The sequence below is a fragment of the Xyrauchen texanus genome, chromosome 28 (assembly GCF_025860055.1).
Source record: "Xyrauchen texanus isolate HMW12.3.18 chromosome 28, RBS_HiC_50CHRs, whole genome shotgun sequence".
Classification (NCBI taxonomy): Eukaryota; Metazoa; Chordata; class Actinopteri; order Cypriniformes; family Catostomidae; genus Xyrauchen; species Xyrauchen texanus.
In genome coordinates, this window is record NC_068303.1 from 32,353,346 (window position 1) to 32,372,930 (window position 19,585).

The following is a 19,585-nucleotide window of genomic DNA, read 5'->3' on the forward strand; positions in this document are numbered from 1 at the left end:
TTCCCGCTAGAACTACGCTGCGCTTACATGTGCTGCAAACTAGAGTTGCTACAATAATGACTTTTATTCCCTTCCACACAAATTACGAGTAAAACGACATTTTATCAGTTCATAAACACTTTTCACACAACACAATCTTTTGACATCTTAACGCTTTTACTGTTGTGCATGACTTTTAAGGCAATACATTTAAACATTTGCATTACATAATCAACTACTTTACAAGATTTATAGAACTTTATAAGAATGTTGAAGTGTGATTAAATCGAGCAGTAACTCAACTGATAGTGAACTTGCGTTGCAAATAGAAGTCGGCACATGAGTCACAAGTTTAATAGAAGCACCACAAAATGACATGGTTGCTTAAGCAATTGTGTTTTTCATGTCACGTTTGCTTTTTATGATCAGTTATGTTTATGGTAGGGAGGTTGGTTTTGTTGATTTACAACTTGATAGAGCATTAACCTTAAAAGCTCATCTGTTTGGGAGAAAATGGAACTTGCTTTTAACACTATTTCACCTGAGAACTGCCACGATATGTGGATGCTACGTAATATGATATAATTTTGCAAAAATGACGCCACAGTCACATCATTTATGCCGGAGTGTTTGGGATGCTCAAACAAACGAACAAAGGAATGATTGAATAGCACTACATCTAGACTTATTGGGGGAATCAATCCTACAAATGACTTATAGTTGAATATACATATTAAGCGTTTAATCACACCAAGACATTTGTGCAAATGTTGAACCACTGTGTGACCACAGTTATATAATATGATATATTATGTTTATTATAATTAGGGCTGCCAATTTAACTTGTTAATTCCATCCAATTAATTATATTAATAAATAACACATAAAAAAATGTCACGGGCCCAGGGACGGATTGACCACCGGGCCAATTGGGCCATTAACCAGGGGCCTCTACACCCAAAAGGCCCTGAGCTCTAAATCAATTATTTATTTATTTTGAGATATCTATTGTAAATCGACGTAAATGTCAGTCTTATGTGAAATACCATTTGTTCGGCCGAATGCATACTGGACTACAGCAGTGCGAGCACAAGCACTGGAATGCGCGCTCAGGGACTCTCTCAGGCATCTCACAGGTGCAGTACATTTATTGGAAGGACTACAGAGAACAGCCTTTGATTTACTAAACGCTTTCAAACAAAAAGATAAGGTGCAGTTTACCCTGGCTGTGTACAAAGCTTATGGTTTAAATTCATATAAGTGACAGAATTCGTGCAAAATTATGGTGGACTTTAAAATGTTTAAGTCCTGCATGCATTTAATGTTTAATCAAAGTGAAAGATGCATTAATACCCTAAATATGTGCATGGTAAACTGTTGTAATATTTGTTTAACCGTGAGAGTACATGACCGGTTATTCTGTTATTTGTCAAGAGTCAGGACTCGGGAATAAAGAATGTTTATTGCAATGGATGCGTCAAACACAATCTCAGATTACCAGGGAATAAAGTGCACAGTGAGCTATGAGCCTAAATAGCACAATACATAGATCTTTATATGATAAAATCAAAATTATCTCTCTCTCTGCATGCAACATTGTAGGCCTATTCTTAATTAGTTGAAAATGCGTAATTATGTTCCATGAGGCAATGCACACTATGGTTTCTAAACCTATTCGGGATGCTTTGATATTTAAATGATATAGCATTTAACTTGTGTAATTACTGTCTGCACACCAGAGCAAATGGGCAAAACAAATAGGCTCACCATTTATTAAGCACTGAAACTTTGCCAGGTGAAAAACAATCTGGAATCATGTGTAACAGTCACATTAAGTCCTCTTTCCAACCTGATCTTCTTCAGAATGTCGATTTGTGACACCTGAAAAAAAAATTTGATGGTCCAACAAAACGAATTGTAAAACAGGACACAGGTGTCTTGAGATGTGTTTATAAATATTAAAGTTCTTTTAAACTTAACACAGTGTCTAAGACAATGCAACGGTCCCTCACGGGATGGCGCAACGATCAAAGATGTCTATCCAGTGTGTGTTTACATAGCCTCAACACACATCAGAACAGCCCCTAACTCGCCCTATAGACTTCTTGAAAAATGGACCCGAACCTGGCCTAAAACCTGTAGGTTTGTCGGGTACCTTTGGACTCAGATCGGGTTGAAGACTTCTAAACATGTGCAGAATAACAGAATAGTGATTTTGGTATTAGAATACCGTGCAAATCCCTATTAATAACCCATGATTTTGGATCAGTTCATAATTAAAAAGCACATATAATTGGCCGTGCAGGCAATAAATAGCTCCAGACTTTTCTTCCGTTAATTTGAAAAATCCTACCAAATTTGGCAAGCGTCCTGTGCATATAAAGGTGAGCATAGTCACGTGACACGTCATGGAAGGCCTACATGGTGTACCAGCCCATGGGCCTCTCGGTTCTTAATCCGTCCTTGCCAGTGGTGGACAGTAACGAAGTAAATGTAATTCGTTACTGTACTTAAGTAGCTTTTTTGCGTATCTGTACTTTACTGAAGTATTTAAATTTGGGGAGACTTTTACTTTAACTCCACTACATTTTGAAGTCAAATATCTTACTTTTTACTCTACTACATTTTTAAAAATCAGTCGTTCCTTTTTATTTATGAGTGGATAAAAACGTAACTGGTCAAACGAGCTACCAATCACAGTACAGCGCGCATGCGTTTGTTTTGAACTTGCCTTGGCAGCACCTGCTAAGCGCGAACCAGGGGTGCGTTTCCCAAAAGCATCGTTAGCCAACTATGGTCGCAAGTTCCGTCGTTATCATCATAGTTCAACGAGTCGGTGTTTACCGAAACCATCGTTCCAACGAACATTCGCAAACAGCATCGCAGAGTTGTGTGGTTGGAACGACAGCTCTCGACCTGTGGTTAGAAGCAGAGTTTCTTGTTATTATAACATGTGGGCTTAATAAATTATTATCTTGAGCCAAATAAGCAAGATGACATTCAGTACAATCAGTATCTTCTATTTAGAAGACATACAAATGCCCTTTATATCTTTTAGTTTGTCAATAGATTTAAAGCACCGTTTTTGAAGAGTGCGCATTTGTGAACGTGCTCTAGTGCGTAAGAACGAGCCTATGATTGAATCTGGAAATAAAGCAAATAACTGAGAAAAATATGAGATAGTCCTCAGATGACATGTCTGTAATTTATAGCAAAACATCTAGCATTAATTCGATCACAAACAGATTAATTAAAAGTAGTTTTTACTCCACCACATGTGTGATATCATTAACCAACGTGGTTGAACAACCAATTTGCGACAATACGGTTTCGGGAAACAGTCGTGACTAGCAAGTTGATTTCTTCAACAGTGCATCGTACTAAGGTAGTGGAGCAGCAAGTTACATCATTGTACGGGAAACGCACCCCAGAGCCGTTAAATATGAGAGTTGCGAACATAGACGTTTGCGACAGTGATCTCGCCGCCGTGCGGTCACGTGATTCGTGTGCTCTCAATAGTTCCAAACAAATTGCGTTGCCAATGATTTTAAGCGGGGCAGAGAGCAGCAGCTATTATTGCAGCAATTATCGGTAAATATTGACACATAATGTACATTGCTTATTATGTTGACACTAAAATGACTTCCATATAATAGCATTTTTTTTCTGGGGAGTAGCAGAAACACTGCATTAATACGTTTTTGTGTTTAATTTTGGAGGGAAATTGGCTGCTCCCATAACATAGAATATAAATATATATATATATATATATATATATATATATATATATATATATATATATATATATATGTATGTATGTGTGTGTGTGTATATATATATATATATATTTAATGGCGTTGTGCAGGTTTATGTGAATGTATCACAACATTAGGATGTTAATAATTATGACCATAGACACTCGAGAAAAATATATACAGTAAATACTGTAAATGTATTATACCTTATGGGAACAGTCCCCTTCCCTCCAAAATTAAACACACAAAAAATGTATTCAATTCAAATATATATATACACACATCTGACTAATTAATGTCATTTTATTAATAGATTGGTGTGCCAAGAGTGACATTAGTCTTCATGTAGACTGAGTTAAGCAAGAGTCTTGTGACCAATTATAATAGGACATTATGGCCATAAAAAATCATAGTACTTGGATACTTAAGTACATTTGAAGGCAAATACTTTTGTACTTTTACTCAAGTGAATGTTTAAAGGCAGCACTTCTACTTTTACTTGAGTAATATTTTACCTTGAGTATCTTTACTTTAACTCAAGTACATGGTATGTGTACTTTGTCCACCACTGGTCCTTGCACGGAACACAATAAGGAATATTCCTACCATGGGAGTGGTTCAAGCTTGAAGTACCACCTGTTTTCTCCAGGGTGCAGAAAGCGAATATCCAGCTGTACAGGCAACATGCAGCTTATACAGAGATGAACCACACTTACAGTGAGTAGACAGCACAAGGTGAGAACATGTTATTTGGAGCACAAATCCGAACATAGGGATCACAAGACGTGTTTTTCTAAGTTTCAAACTACATTTAACTTGAACCGGTAACCTAAAAATGATATGTTTCTGATGCGACGCAACCAAAGTGAGATGCTCCAAAAGAGAGTTATAATAAATCTCTGACTGATTAACCAATTAAATTGCAAAATGGATTGCTGAGAACTGTAGGCAAATGACTTGCTTATGTTCAATACTATGGAAATAAACAATATATGGATTCTAAAGTCACTTTTTGTCTTATCAATGCTTTACTACTTGAGATTAATTAAATTAATGAATCTGCATACCATGTAAATAATTCAATTAAAAACGATTGATAGCCCTTACTATAATATAATCCAACCATATTTTCAGAGACATCGAACTTTCCTTTCCTTAAAGGAATAATGATCTAATTGGGCAGTTAAAATAAAACATAGTGATACATTAAGACACCTTATATATTTTAGGGATAACTGAAAGGATTCCAAACAAAACTATGAATTGTCAAATCCCATTTTGTAAAGCAAACAACTAATCATGGTCAAGACATCCTACTGGGGACTTAGCATTAATGAGCCTTTGATGATCATATGTATCATTAATGGAGAGGAACAGAGAGGGTGGATCAGAGACAGGTCACTCGGCCCTACAGGAAGCCTGGAGAGCAGATGGAAGAACTATACTGAGATCAACAGGAAGCGGCTCAGGTGTGAGGAATGAGCATGTGGGCAGCTGAAGGGCAGGTACACAAGGGCAGATTTACAGTCTGTTGGTCTAGACTAGATCTGAACACAAATGTTAAGTCCTAAAACCGAAGACAAGAATTAAAGGGACAACGTTTTCAAATGGCCAAGAGGAAGAAGAAACACACCCTATGCTTATGTTGAAACACTGTCAAATTAAAATTAGAAATTTGACTGGTTGAATTTGAAATAAAAATGCAAAACATAAAAATAAAAAAATTGCATTTTGAATTTTAGATTCCAAGTGTCGAACACTGACGATGACTAGGTGGAGGTCTTTGTCAGTTTTTGTGTACCTCTGTGCTCTTTTCACATAGTTTTTTAGTTTGTACAGTGTTGTGAAAAAGTATCTGCCCCCTTCCTGATTTCTTCTGTTTTTGTGTATATCTCATACTAAATTGTTTAAGAAATCCTAACAAAATCTAACATAAAATGAATAATATGAATAAGCACAAAATACAGTTTTGATAAAAATGATAAATGTTATTTATTGAAGCAAAAAATGTATCCAATACCAGCTGGGCCTGTGTGAAAAAGTATTTGTCCCCTTAGTTACTAAATAACCAAATCTATGAAACCGCAATAATAATGGGGTTCATCTGGAGACACCTAGGCCTGTTTACTGCCAGTCCTGTTCAATCAAATCAACACAAAAATAGAACTTTTTCAGAACTTTTTTTGAAGTTGGCTGAAAGGTCTCACCCAGTAGGACACTATGCCAAGGTCGAAAAGAAATTCCAGAAATGATGAGGGAAAAAAGGTGATTGAAATACATCAGTCTGCTAAGGGTTACAAAGCTCTTTTATAGGCTCTGGGACTCCAACGAACCACAGTGAGAGCCATCATCTCTAAATGGAGAAAACTTGGCACAGTAGTGAACATTTCCAGAAGTGTCCGACCTTCCAAAATTCCTCCAAGAGCACAGCAATGACTCATCCAGGATGTTACAGACAAGCTAAGGACAACATCCAAGCAACTGCAAGCTCAATAAAGGTCACTGTTCATGTCTCCACTATCAGAAAGATACTTGCCAAAAATGGCGTCCGTGGAAGAGTGGCGAGGCGAAAACCACTGCTAACCCAGAAAAACATTAAGGTTCAAATTATTTTTGCCAAAACACACCTTGATGATCCTCAGAACTTTTTGCAGAATGTTCTGTGGACTGATGAATTGAAAGTGGAATTGTCTAGAAGACAGGGGTCCCATTACATCTGGCGTAAATCAAACACATATAAATTCACAAAAAGAACATCATATCTACGGTCAAGCATGGTGGTGGCAGTGTGATGGTGTAGGGATGCTTTGCTGCTTCAGGGCCAGGGCGAATTACAATAATTGAAGGAAACCTGAATTCTGCTCTCTTCCAGCACAACTGAATTATGCAGCAAAACAATGATCCAAAGCATAGGAGTAAGTCCACCTCTTAATGGCTCAAATGAAGCTAAATTAAGGTTTTGTAGTGGCCTTGTCAAAGTCCTGAACTGAACCTGATTGAGATAATGTGGCAGGACCTTAACAGGTTGTTAATGCTTGAAAACCCTCCAAGGTGGCTAAACCAAAGCAGTTCTGCAAAGATGAGTGGGCCAAAATTCCACCATAGCATTGTGAAAGACTGATCTCCAGAAGCATTTGGTTGCAGTCACTGCTAAATGTGGCACAACCAGCTATTACGTTTAAAGGGGCAGTTTTCTTTTCACATGGGTGATATAGATGTTGGATAACTTTTTTGCTTCTATAAAAAAAAAAAAATTATTTGAAATTGTATTTTGTGTAACTCAGGTTGCCTTTGTTTTATGTTGTATCTCATTTAAAAACAATTTAGGAATAGAAAAAATCAGGAAGGTGGTTTCACATAAAAATGCACTAAACGGACATCTTTGACTTTGATTACCTACAGCACTCAGCCTGTGGCCTCGTGCCTGTGGCCGAATCACAGCAGTGCTAATATAAGGCCATATGGCACGATTGCAAGTGTGATATTGCTTACATACAACAGTTAAATGAACAAGTAAATGTAAAAAAATTAGGAAAAACTGAGTACGGTCACAAAAAACACATTTATGCATAGAACTACTTTCTTACGTGACAGATCAGAATCTGCCGTTGCTGGTTCAAACCAAATGATGTGTCCAAGCCTTCGTTAGTAATTCAAAAATGTTACTTTAGAACTGAAAACATGGCTTGGACTGTTTCTACCACGAGTTGTACTTCGCGTTGTAACCCGGTGCGCATGAGTCTTTTACTTTAGAAACGCAATGTCCTCTGACATTTTGTCCTCTCCAATGTGGAAACTCCAGTAAGAAGTAAACTGAGTTTGTGTAATAAGTCTGTTGTGTCTCTCAGCTGTGATGAGCCTTAATGCTGACGTTGTTTGTTAAAGCCGTTTAAAGCTATTTCCTAGCTTTATTAGTGTAGTAGTAATACGAGCTATATATATATATATATATATATATATATATATATATATTCGGATTCAATTTTATATAAAAGCTTCAAGAGTGTCCTCTAGCTGAATGAAACTTAAATAGGAGCTACATTCCAATCGAATGGCATGCAATCTAAGAATGGACAACACTATCCCTTGGGCAGATGCTCTTTGCAGATCTCAGTTCTCCCCAATAATTTGATGTTCTTGACTGTTCAGTGCAAACGAGTTTTACCTCAGCACAGACTGCCTGAAAAGGCAAATTTGCATTTCATTCAGCCAAACAGCTATAAATATATATATATATATATATATGTATATTTGTGCTTTGCTGAATACTAACTCATTTCCTTCTATTTCATCTCTGAACTTATCCGAATAAAATATAACTTGCAAAGACATGTGGGATGTGTGGTAGTTTTTTTGTCCCCTACTGGAAGGTATTGTATCACCTTTAAGGTAGTTTGAAGATGATTGCAAAGAGAAATGTCTGTTTCCCTCTTCACAATGGGTGCCCAAATGACTGCAACTGGGAGCTTTTTCCATCTCACTATGATAGATCAAATAGATTCAACTATGTATATTTCTATACTATATATGAAACCATATAGATACAGTACAGGTTGTATTTTTCTTTACTGTAAGATTGTCAACCTTATTTCTGCTAATCATCTCTCACATTACACATAAAGATATATATATATATATATATATATATATATATATATATATATATATATATATATATCCTTCTGATTAACAGTTATGTGCTTTAACCCACTACATCACCACCACCACATACATACATACATATATATATATATATTAAAAAAATCTAAATCTCTTTGGATTCTCAGATAATCCATACGCTACAAGCCTGAATCATCTATGCACCGCAGCACTGATAATCAGCATGTTTCTCACTGCGGATCTGTTTCCCAGTTTCTTTGTCTTTCAACTTCTAAAAAAAATATTCTGAGCAGCTCCAGTACAATCAGAGACTATATAGCAAAGACTGGCTACTTCTGTTAAAATGCATGGGAGAAATTGGATGTAGAACAGATGTAGAAAGGACGTCCTGCCTTACAGGTAAAAGAGCCAATCACATTTTAGATACAGACATCGCCTGTCAATCAACTTGAGCATGCGCATTAGCTGTGCAAGCCGGGAAAATGTCATTTTTAAAATATGTTCTTTGATCATAATCTTGATCAAACCTTTTTTGAGATATCAGTGTTCCCCAATCCAAGTATATAGGAGCTGCACTTTCATGAATGGAATTAACTTCCTTGGAGCATTCCAAAGATGGCCACCAGTTGACTGACTTGCTAGAAAGTCTTTGGTACAACACAGCAGAAGCTGACGGGAAGCAACTGTCATATCAGCCTCTCTAAAGCTCTTCTTGAATTAGTGAGGCTGCTGGGCTATTTTGAAATGGTGCTTTGTTACAGTGCTTTCAAATGCTGCTGGTTGTAGATTTAATTAGGGTTTACAGGTTATTGATTAAATTATGTGTTTTAAGACACCCCCTCCCCATTTCAGGGAGCATAGTGATGGGCGGGCTTCACGTTTTGCCCTGCCCATCCTCCTGACTGAGCCTCATTACTGCAAAAAGAATCACTCACTCCCCAGCAGATGCTTTTAAGACTTGATTGCTTCTTATCTGTGGAGCTGGCCGATTATCTCCACTTATCTATTAGAGAAACGTCAGTCATTCTTGGCAACAGCTCTCAAGGACATCTTGGAAGAGACATCCTTGGTATTTTTGTACCAAACCCACACCCACGTCAACAAAGACTAGTGTTAAAATCAATGTTCTGGAATCTGTTTGAAAACAGTGAGCATTTTTGCAATTCCATTTATTGATGAAGTAGTGCAGAAATTACACAGTGGAGCTTTAAGGCTTTGAACATGTATAGCCTAAATTAATCAAGTTCATATTATGTGATGTTATATACAGGGTTGGGAGGGTTACATTTGAAATTTATTTCACTACAGATTACAGAACACATGCTGTAAAATTTAATTTGTAATGTATTCCGTTAGATTACTCAAGGTCAGTAATGTATTCTAAAAACTTTGGATTACTTCTTCAGCACTGGTAGATTTTTTCACTTGTTTTGACTATAAAAACTGCCAGTACAGTAAGACAAAATACACATGTTAAAAATACATTCTCTGAAAAAACTAAATATCTTTTCCAGTGTTGTTTCTAAAACAAGATAAATCAAACTGATCTTGTTTTAAGGATTTTTAGATATTTCTACAGGAAAACAATACAAAAATGATTATCAAGAATATGATTTTTGCCCTAATATCAAAAGTCTTACTAGAAACAAAGAAATTTTGATCTAACGTGAATGTACTTGATAAAAAAAAAAACATTATTGTGCCTGGTAACGTGCATGCAAAATGGCCAGAAATAGCATTTTGGCTTAGCGTAAAGCTAACAATTTGAACAAAGTTAATTTCAATTTCTTCTGCTCCAAACTTACTCCAAACGTACTTCTCTGTCTGCTCGTATGAATGTAACACATCATAAGAAAGTGTTTCACCGCTGTTCAAATGCACTTTGGATCGGATCATTTATATGTATAAATGTTTTCCATCTGAAAGGACTAAATATTAAATGAAACAAATGACAATAAAATGCAAAGTAATCTCTTCAATAATCAAAATAAATTTTGAATGTAACTGTATTCTAATTACCAATGATTTAAATTGTGACTGTAGTGGAATACAGTTACTTAAATTTAGTATTTTAAATATGTAATCCTGTTACATATATTTTGTTAATCCCCAACACTTGTTATATATGTTATTTGTATAAAAAAAAGTTGACATATATTATTATACCATAAAAATTATACATTTACCATAGTCAATTTCAAACACACTGTTATTCATATTACATACACAACCTTTGAACATTATAGGAAAAAGCGGACTTGACCATGACATCATGTTTATTTTGAAGATTTGCAAATGTGTATTGTAGAAGTAAAAACTGTTACACTTCAAATTTGTGACTTCACATGTCTGTTTGACATCCCTTATGGAAATTTTGCACTTAGAAATGTTTAAGGCCCTGATATACTTCATAAAAAAAATCAAAGAACATGTGATGTCTTTTAGAACAATATCTGGTCAAAAAGAAGGTATTTTTGCATTGTCTCGGTAGTTCATAACAGCTCGCCTGCAAGGGCGTAGATTTTGCTGGAACATTTGGGGGTTACATGTTTCCATTGATCATGATATAAATAACATGTGTGTATGTGTTGGGGGTTGTGTTTGCTTGTTTTTATTATTGCGGGGGGTCTACACCTTTGCTTGAATGGGTGAACTTTTAGAAAAATTCTTACCGGCCGCTAAACATCTTCTTCCTGCCATTGGTCCACGTCATCAGCAGGTGTGACTTGGAGCTTCACCTACCTTGAGGCCCACAGCTATTAGCGAGCTGGCGCAAGTCTCATTTTTCAAGACCATGTCATGATATTTTGGTTTTGTTTTGTTTTGTTTAATTAGTTTACAAAAGGAATCAAATCTACTCAAATACTCTCAAGTGCCCATTCACTCAAGTGCCATCTGTAGCGAAAACCATTCACACATCTGCCTAAAGTAAGATATGCCTGTCATCATTCTTTTGTATTTATTCTTTATACACTTACCTTTGCAATAGTATGAGTGTCATCACAGACTACAATAACATTTGTACCACTGGCCCCCTGGTCTATTGCATGTGTGAGGCTCACATTTTCAGTCAGATCAATGAAGCTATATTGTTACACTAGATCTGAGAACCCACAAGGGACACCGCCTGAGCTGTACCACAGAGAAGCAACATTTTTTACCTTGATGAGCTCTTCCAGCTCGTCCGGGGTCACACAGGGATGTTTTTGTAGGAAGGCGGCTTTCTTCAAGGTGATGGTGTCTTTTTGGTTGCTCTCAAAGGGTTGCTCCAGGGCTCTGAACACAAGACCACCAGCGACCAGGTACGCTACCACCACCACAAACACAGCTACAACAGTCTTCCACTTCATGACCGTCAGCAGGGCTGAGCCATCCACCACCCCTTCCATGCTGGCCACCATACTGGAGGGTCGTGAGACCGAAAGGCGTGGTAATGAGCAGCCCATTGGGTTTTGCATGGTGGCCACACTGGCCTGCACCAAGCTTGACTGCAACATCCCTGGCTGAACCTTCTTTGGTGGCACCAGGTTGGTTTGCACTGGCACTGTTAGAAAGAGACAAGACACAATATGCGTTTAAGTCATTTATATCATGTCACATTATCCACTGCAAAAAAGTACTCATTTGAAAATGATTTCAAATTACAAGTTCAAGATCGACAAAACCAATAAGTCAGACAAGTCAGAAAACAAGTGGCATAATTTGACATTTTATTTAGCAGTTCCTACCTATCTTCTGCTGATTTAGTTTTGTGGTTGTTTTGCTCCATCGTTTCATAATTTTTCTTTATTTTCCAAAAGAAGATTAGAAATGGATGTAACCACAGTAGATGAGTGAACATACTTTTTCACAGGTAATGGACACAAATGCAGCCTCCGATCATTGCTGGTTACCCACACATACACACACACATATGCCTGCACACACACTTTTGTGCACTCTCTGACAATCCATTATAGCAGAAAGCAGTGGAACCAGGGTGGAGTAATATTAAGCTGCATTGCTGTAGAATGATCAGCCAAATTCATAAACATTGCAAAGCACAATTACATTGCAATGCAAAACAAATAATCTGGAAAACACAAATTATTTTGTGGCTATGATAAGTTAATTATTGACCCAGTCTTTCAGCCCTTATATTCAATTAACCAAAGAATACATTAATGGGAGAAAGCACATATTATCTCAACTTTCTTCTTGTCAGGCAATGGCTTTGTCATCAATATGATGTAGAAGGCTATCACACATCTGCTTATATGGGCACTGCTCTTATTGCATAAACTGAAAAAAAAAAAAGACATAAGATTTAATTTATTTTTATTTTGCAATAAGTAAATTTCAATAGTATAAAATTGAGTAAAATCTACTTAAACTCATGACATATTATTGATTAGAGTGAGTAAATTTAACAAACATTTTAGTTTAGTATTTAACTGAAAACTAAACAGTAACTTTTACTTACAAATCTGATGTACATACTTAAATCAACCAATTTTAAATTAACTTTAAATTAACTTTATATATGAACATTTCACATTTTGAACTTTCCTTATAGACACGTTTAATCATGTACAACATGACGTATGGATGCTTTCCACATGGAAGCTTATTGTATGCTATGCAGTCTATTAACAACATCACCTTACATTACTGGCATCAGAAACAAGATACACAGCTGCACACACAGACTTCTACACATGATGACGGTAACAATCAGTGTATAATATATATATATATATATATATATTGTCATGAACGGTTTATTTTGAGTAGAAAATTACTTTAGACTTCATAAAACAAGAAGCTTCCAAACAAAATTAAATAAACTTGCAATCAGTGAAACCTGCAAGCTCATTAACTATTCAAGCCCTTTGTATGCTTGAACACTAACTTCTAAAAGCTAAGTAAAATGTACTCAAATTATTGAATACATTTGACAAGGTTTTCTACTTTTGGATTGATACATAGTGAGGCATATTAATGATAACAAACAATCAAAAATAATATTTACTTATACTGTAAACTAGATTAATTAATTAGATACATTTTTCCTGCTATAGCCTATGCAAATTTACATAACCACAATGTTTTTTTTTTTGTTTGTTTTTTCTTTCAAAAATTGGCATTCCTGGAAGTTCGAAAATATATCGGTAAATAGACCTACAGCATAATCGATAAATATTTATTTATTTATATAGTCCTATATTTATATTTATTTCGTAATTCCAGGAAACGTGTTCATTCATTTATTTGTTAATTATTTAATTTAACTTTTAATCAGTCACATTTTAGTTTTGGATTTAAATGTGGATCGACAGAAAATGGCATGAGTATAATGACAGTTTATTCTGATTATGCGTAGTAAGATGAGGTAACGCGTTTGCGTGACTCCCACGTTTCATTATGCATTCCTCGTATCACTGCATAGTACTCGTAGTCGCTCGTGTTGATGCACCTCTGTAAAAGATCTCTTGTACAATTCAGCCTGCAATTGTTCATATACAGACGTAGGCTATCCAGGATTTGTGCAACTAAACTATTGCTCCAAACATCATACATGTGATGTGTTTAAAAGATCTGTCGTGATTTATATTCCGGGGGAGACCTCTCCCGCATCATCAAGCGAGGTCCTCTTTGAAACGAATGGATACGAATATTAATGAGGACGACCACCGTAAATCTAGACGTATACAGCCTACAAGTACATCCATTATTAGAAGTAGACATATATTGCACCACGAACTGATCACGTTAAACTCCACCACAATGAGACCCCGTCTCACAACAGTTCGACAACATATCATGATGCGCATCTGAATTAAGGTGCATTTGATTGTATTCATTGGGTTTCACTCTTTGGATCAATGAAGAATGCAAGCATATACAATCACTCATCATAACATATGGCTGCCAGAGCGCTTGTATGGTTCATTATGCTCATTATAACTTCTGTCTGTGTGCATTATTAACCATAACAGGTATTGTGGAAATTAAATGTAGAATTCCTACCTGGTGGGGTGTTCCATTTTCCTGGTTTCCTTGGGTTTTCAGTTGGAAATTTCATTTTGAGCTGCAGTTTAATTTATGAAGTTAAGTTTGTTAAAAAAAAATGGGAAGAAAGCGATTCAGTAGATGCAGTTTAACTGTTAAATTTCGCGGCGATTTTCCTTTGCGGCATTGTTTTTAAACGAGACAGAGAGGTAAACGAGCGCAAGCACGAATTCATCTTCATCTTCTTTTGCGGTTCACGGTTAGAGAGATGGAGATGCTGCTAGATTGGCACGATTCTGCCTCTGTCTCTTCATGCTACTTAAGTGTTCCAGATCACTCCGCCTTTTGCCAGTTGCACCATTTTCCACGCGTCAGACCCTTTGTGTGAGAAGTAAACAGTGGATGGGCAGCAGACGTTCACGCGCTGTTGGAGGGCATCGTCGGAGCGCTTCGCAAATTGATTACGTTTTCTAGAATGAGTTTCTCAGTAGCCGCAGAATGGAGACACCACTCAAAGGACTTCATCTATTGGCGTCTCTCTAGCCTCACCCGCTTATTCTGCGCTGTTGCGCCAAGTGGTGGTGATGCGTGTTTTATCAGTGAAGACTGACTCTATGTGCCATGTAAAGTTCAACCAGCACTGTTGGTTTTAAACGGTCAAGCTTGTTGTCAATGCAGATTGGAATGTCACTGTTTGAGGGCTTTCATGCCAACATAAGATTTCAATATGTGACACCTGGAGAGGAATGCTTCTGCGGCAAACCTCTGACACATCAGGTACAGCATTTCAGTGTAGAACACGAACATGAAATCATCACCTTACATAATGTTTTTGATAAGCTGGTGACACATTTCACAAGCCAAAACACAGCACGTGACATTGTATGGCTCAAATAATCAATAGTCACAAAATCATAATGAAATCCAAATGCAGTGTTCACACAATAAGACGTGCAAGCTGTATCTATTATAATATACCATGGTGCTTTCTAGGAAGTTCTGGTTGTTGTCGAATCTAAATTGTCAACATTGCACTTAATGGTAGAAGCATTGAATTATGCAAATTACAGTACATACTGTATGTTTGGTTCCTATGCATTAACCCAACCCCTAACCCTAACTTTTCTGAGGTGGTTTGCTTTGTTTCGTTTTTTTAAGATCATGTATAGTGTGCATAGATCACACACACACACACACACACACACACACACACACACACACACACACACACACACACACACACACACACACACACACACACACACACACAGTGTTTCCATGTTTTATGGGGACTATCCATAGACATAATGGTTTTTATACTGTACAAACTTTATATTCTATCCCCTAACCCTTGCCCTACCCCTAAACCTAACCCTCACAGAAACTTTTCTGCATTTTTACATTTTCCAAAAACATCATATAGTATGATTTATAAGCTGTTTTCTTCATGGTGACTGACAAAATGTCCCCACAAGGTCAAACATTTCGGGTTTAACTATTCTCATGGGGACAATTGGTACCCACAATTTGATAAATACACGCTCACACACACAAATCTGGTTTGCCATCTTGCATTCAACTTTATTGCTGCATTACACAAGAACGATTTGATTTATGAAAAAGATTTTCATAATGTGTAATCAGAATGGTCTAAAGATGATCTGCAGCTAATTTCGTGAAGATCCGATGTATGCTCATGGAGAATTTCCAAATAAGTAGGTTTACAAAGAGCCCATTTACATGCACACCAATCCTCTCTAAAATCAGCTTATTTAAAAAATCTGACAAGGCAAGAAATCCGTGTTTACATGACATTTGAAATAATCGCGTTATTCTCCACTTTTGATGTCAAACCATGAAGAGGCATGCGCTCAACACGTGCGCACATTGGATGAGCCGGTAAGAACATGGGGTAAGGTGTTTACACAGCATGCAAAATCGGCATAATGGGCAAAAACATACCCATGTTGATCGGGTTATTCATAAGCCATTTATGACCTTTACGCTGATAAAGGAATGTGGTTTATAGCGTTTACATGACTGCATGCTTTTTCGGCTTATTAAGCCTAATCTGTGTAAGAACGTGCATGTAAATACGCTCAATGAAATTCAAAATTGCACGCAAGAAATTTGGGTCATATTTGGAAGCTAACTATCTGGATGCCAAAAATATTGTGAGAGTCACATGCAGCATTCACACTCTATGTTTATTATGTTTATTTGGAGTCCCACAGAAACCCTACACCTACCCCTAACCCCTAAATCTAGCCCTAACCTTAGTAACCGCAAATGTGAGTACTTAAGCTCAAGACAATTAGCCTAAGTAATAAAAATTTTAAAGCATTTTTCGACTCAACGTGAGCCAAGGAAGCAGAGAGAAACATAATTTTGTTTCTAGGATAAAGGGGTCAATAAACGAAAATAAGTTGAACTTTTGGTGGCGATTAAGGGTTTGAGACACTGACACCAAAATGTGTCATAAAGAAGTTCAGACCCTCCCTAATCAAATTGGCAAATTTAATAACGTTTGCCATATGGTTCTATGGGCTGCCTTGAGGCACTCGCACACAGGACGAGTAGTCCCATGCCGTGTCGCGGGTAGGGCATAGTAAAGGTATCAAAAACAGGTCACATCGATGTGGTTCAGGTGGCAGACAGAACACACAAAATTAAGGTTTTTCTCTTCTTCAAGAATTAACAAAGTGAAGCTGATGAGTTTGCAGGTTGAAGAGTTTCCAGTACAGTAATTTCAGCACACTCCATGACATCCACCAGAAGAGTTTCACACACTGGACGCATCTGGCGGATGACATGGTGTGTCCAAAAATTCGAAAGTTGTTTTCTTTGAATGTATGCACACCACACATTGAAGCCCATTCAATGCTAGAGATAGCCATTTCATTACACTAACCTACAACTTCATCAACATTCATAGAAAGCAATTGTTTCGAATTTTAGAATGCGCCATGTCGTCCGCCAGACACGTCTGGTGTGCGAACCTCTTCTGGCAGATGACATGGAGCATTCTAAAATTAATGTTCACACACCAACCTGCAAACTCAATGTTACAGGATGAAGAGTTGCCAAAAGTTATCTTGAGTAGTTTAAAGTGTTCAGAGGACGTCATAGCAACTGGACGCAGAGTGGGGAAATTCATAAATCCACAAGATATTACCTTCACGCTGTGGACATACTGATATGCCTCTGTGCGAATGAAACTCCAAAAAACAACACAAAGTCATTCAAAATATCTCTAAGACACCTCTGACCATCTTTTCATGTCATTCAGCCATTGTGTTATAGTTAAGTTGAGGAGATTGTTTGAGTGTTAAACCAGGCAGTGGTGCTTGCTACTATATTTATACTCTGACTCACACACACACACACACACACACACATACGCGTTACACATATGCAGAGTGTATGTTTTATTTTATATTCTGTTTACAAGTATTTTAATCACATTTAAGCCTTTTTGAAAATTTGGGGTGACAAATACATTTTAAAAAGTACAAATGTAATTTCCTGTAATGTTATGAACTTGCATGTAAAATAATACAAGCTGTCACTGTTTAAATTACATGTCAGCCACACATTTTAACAAAAATTAATAAGCTGAAACCTAAAAAATTAAGTAGAATATCAAATATAACAATAAAACGCTTGTATCATGAAAAAGTGCAGTGTGTCATAGCTGTCTGAATGTGATTTGTCAGGTCTAGTTTAAGTCTGTCAGTGTCAGAGAAATGAACATTTACAGTGACAGCAAAACTCCTCACTAGCATTTTCACGTATTAAAGGGGTGGTGTTGACTCACACCATCAACTCATGGTGAAATTTAAATTCTGGACTCCCACACATAATCTATTTTAATCGAAGTGTGGAGTGCTGAAAAGGGGCAGGGCTGGGTTAAACATTTTAACAGACTTTACATCATTTGAACTACCTTATACCATGGTAACCATATTTCACCAAAATACCATTGTTAAAAATAACAATATGGGGTCTCCTCCAAACAGTTTAAGAAGCTTTCAAAAACGTTGTACTTTTAGTTAGTTTTTATGATAGTGGTGGTGGCTAATAACTAGTTACCATTGTTACCAAACTGCAGTAACTTCTTATGGAAATTATGGTAACCCAAAAATAAAAAATTAATCAACTTTGGTTGGAACTTTTCTTTATTGTATGGTAGTACCAGGATTTCTTAAGTCAAATATTTAAGGACAATGATCACCTTTGTTGTCAATTTCATTAGATAGGTGTAATTTTAATTTAGGCTCACATCCCAAGAAGGAGTCTCTGGGATTGTGGACAGAACCAGTGGAGGAGTCTCTGGGTGAGCGGACAGAAATGCTGGATTTTGAGTCTCAGGAGGAGTCAATGTGGGTTCAGGCGCAGGAAGAGCAGGGACTTGAGACTCAGGAGAATGAACTGGAGTGGACAGAGCTGTGGGAGGCAGAGCCACAGGAGGAGGAGTTGCAAGATGATTAGGCGGAGTCGTTGTGGTCAGGAGCACCAGCAGTGACTGAGGAATGACCTCCGTGGTCGTGAGCACTGGCAGTGACAGGGGCACAGCTGTGGGAGGCTCGAAGAGGGCTGTCTCCAGGACCACCGAGGCTGGAGAGAAAGTGGTCTCCATTGATGGGAGCTTGGAGACCACTGGAGACAAAGTGCCCCCCCCAAAAAAAACAAAACAAAAAAACAATCGTCTAGGTTTGGAGCTGGTATGAAAGCTGGCACTGCGATGGATGAGGCTTCAGAAACTAGCTCATTGCTCATGGCAGGCATGGGTGTTGGCTCTGGAAGGTCTGGAGGAAGGAGCCATGGAATCCACTACAAGAGGGTTGGTCTCCTCCATCGCTCCTACAGTGAAGGCTGATCTACTAAACAAAGCCATAAAGGAAATGGACCAGGAACTTTTGCCATAAAGCATGAGGGACATCAATGGCTCATTTAACCCAACCCAGAAGAGGTCTTTCAACACCACATCATTGAAGTCCACCTCATATGCCAATTCAAAGAACTCTATATAACGCTACATAATCTTCCAGCGAGCGTTCCTCCTGATACAGCTGGAAGAATCTTATTGCCCTACATATTGGGTCTCGCTGGTTCCATAGAAGTTCAAGTCTTCTGTCAGGAATTCAATCCACACAAGTGTAGTTGTAAAACCAGGTGCGAGACAATTGTAGAAACCACAGGTTAAACACAGTGAGATGAAGACAGATGAAATGACACAG

The 19,585-nt window shown here is 37.4% G+C and overlaps 1 protein-coding gene across 1 annotated transcript in view; it reads right to left on the bottom strand.

Moving 5' to 3' along the window:
* kcnk10a (potassium channel, subfamily K, member 10a) overlaps window positions 1-14,649 on the bottom strand; it is a 28,682-nt gene extending 14,033 nt beyond the window's left edge. The window contains exons 1-2 of the mRNA XM_052096242.1: window positions 14,364-14,649; window positions 11,516-11,898 (exon numbers count right to left, since the gene is read on the bottom strand). Coding sequence (XP_051952202.1) covers window positions 11,516-11,898; window positions 14,364-14,418 — 438 coding nt within the window. The 5' untranslated portion in view covers window positions 14,419-14,649. The remainder of the gene's footprint in view (window positions 1-11,515; window positions 11,899-14,363) is intronic.
* Window positions 14,650-19,585: the final 4,936 nt, after the last annotated feature.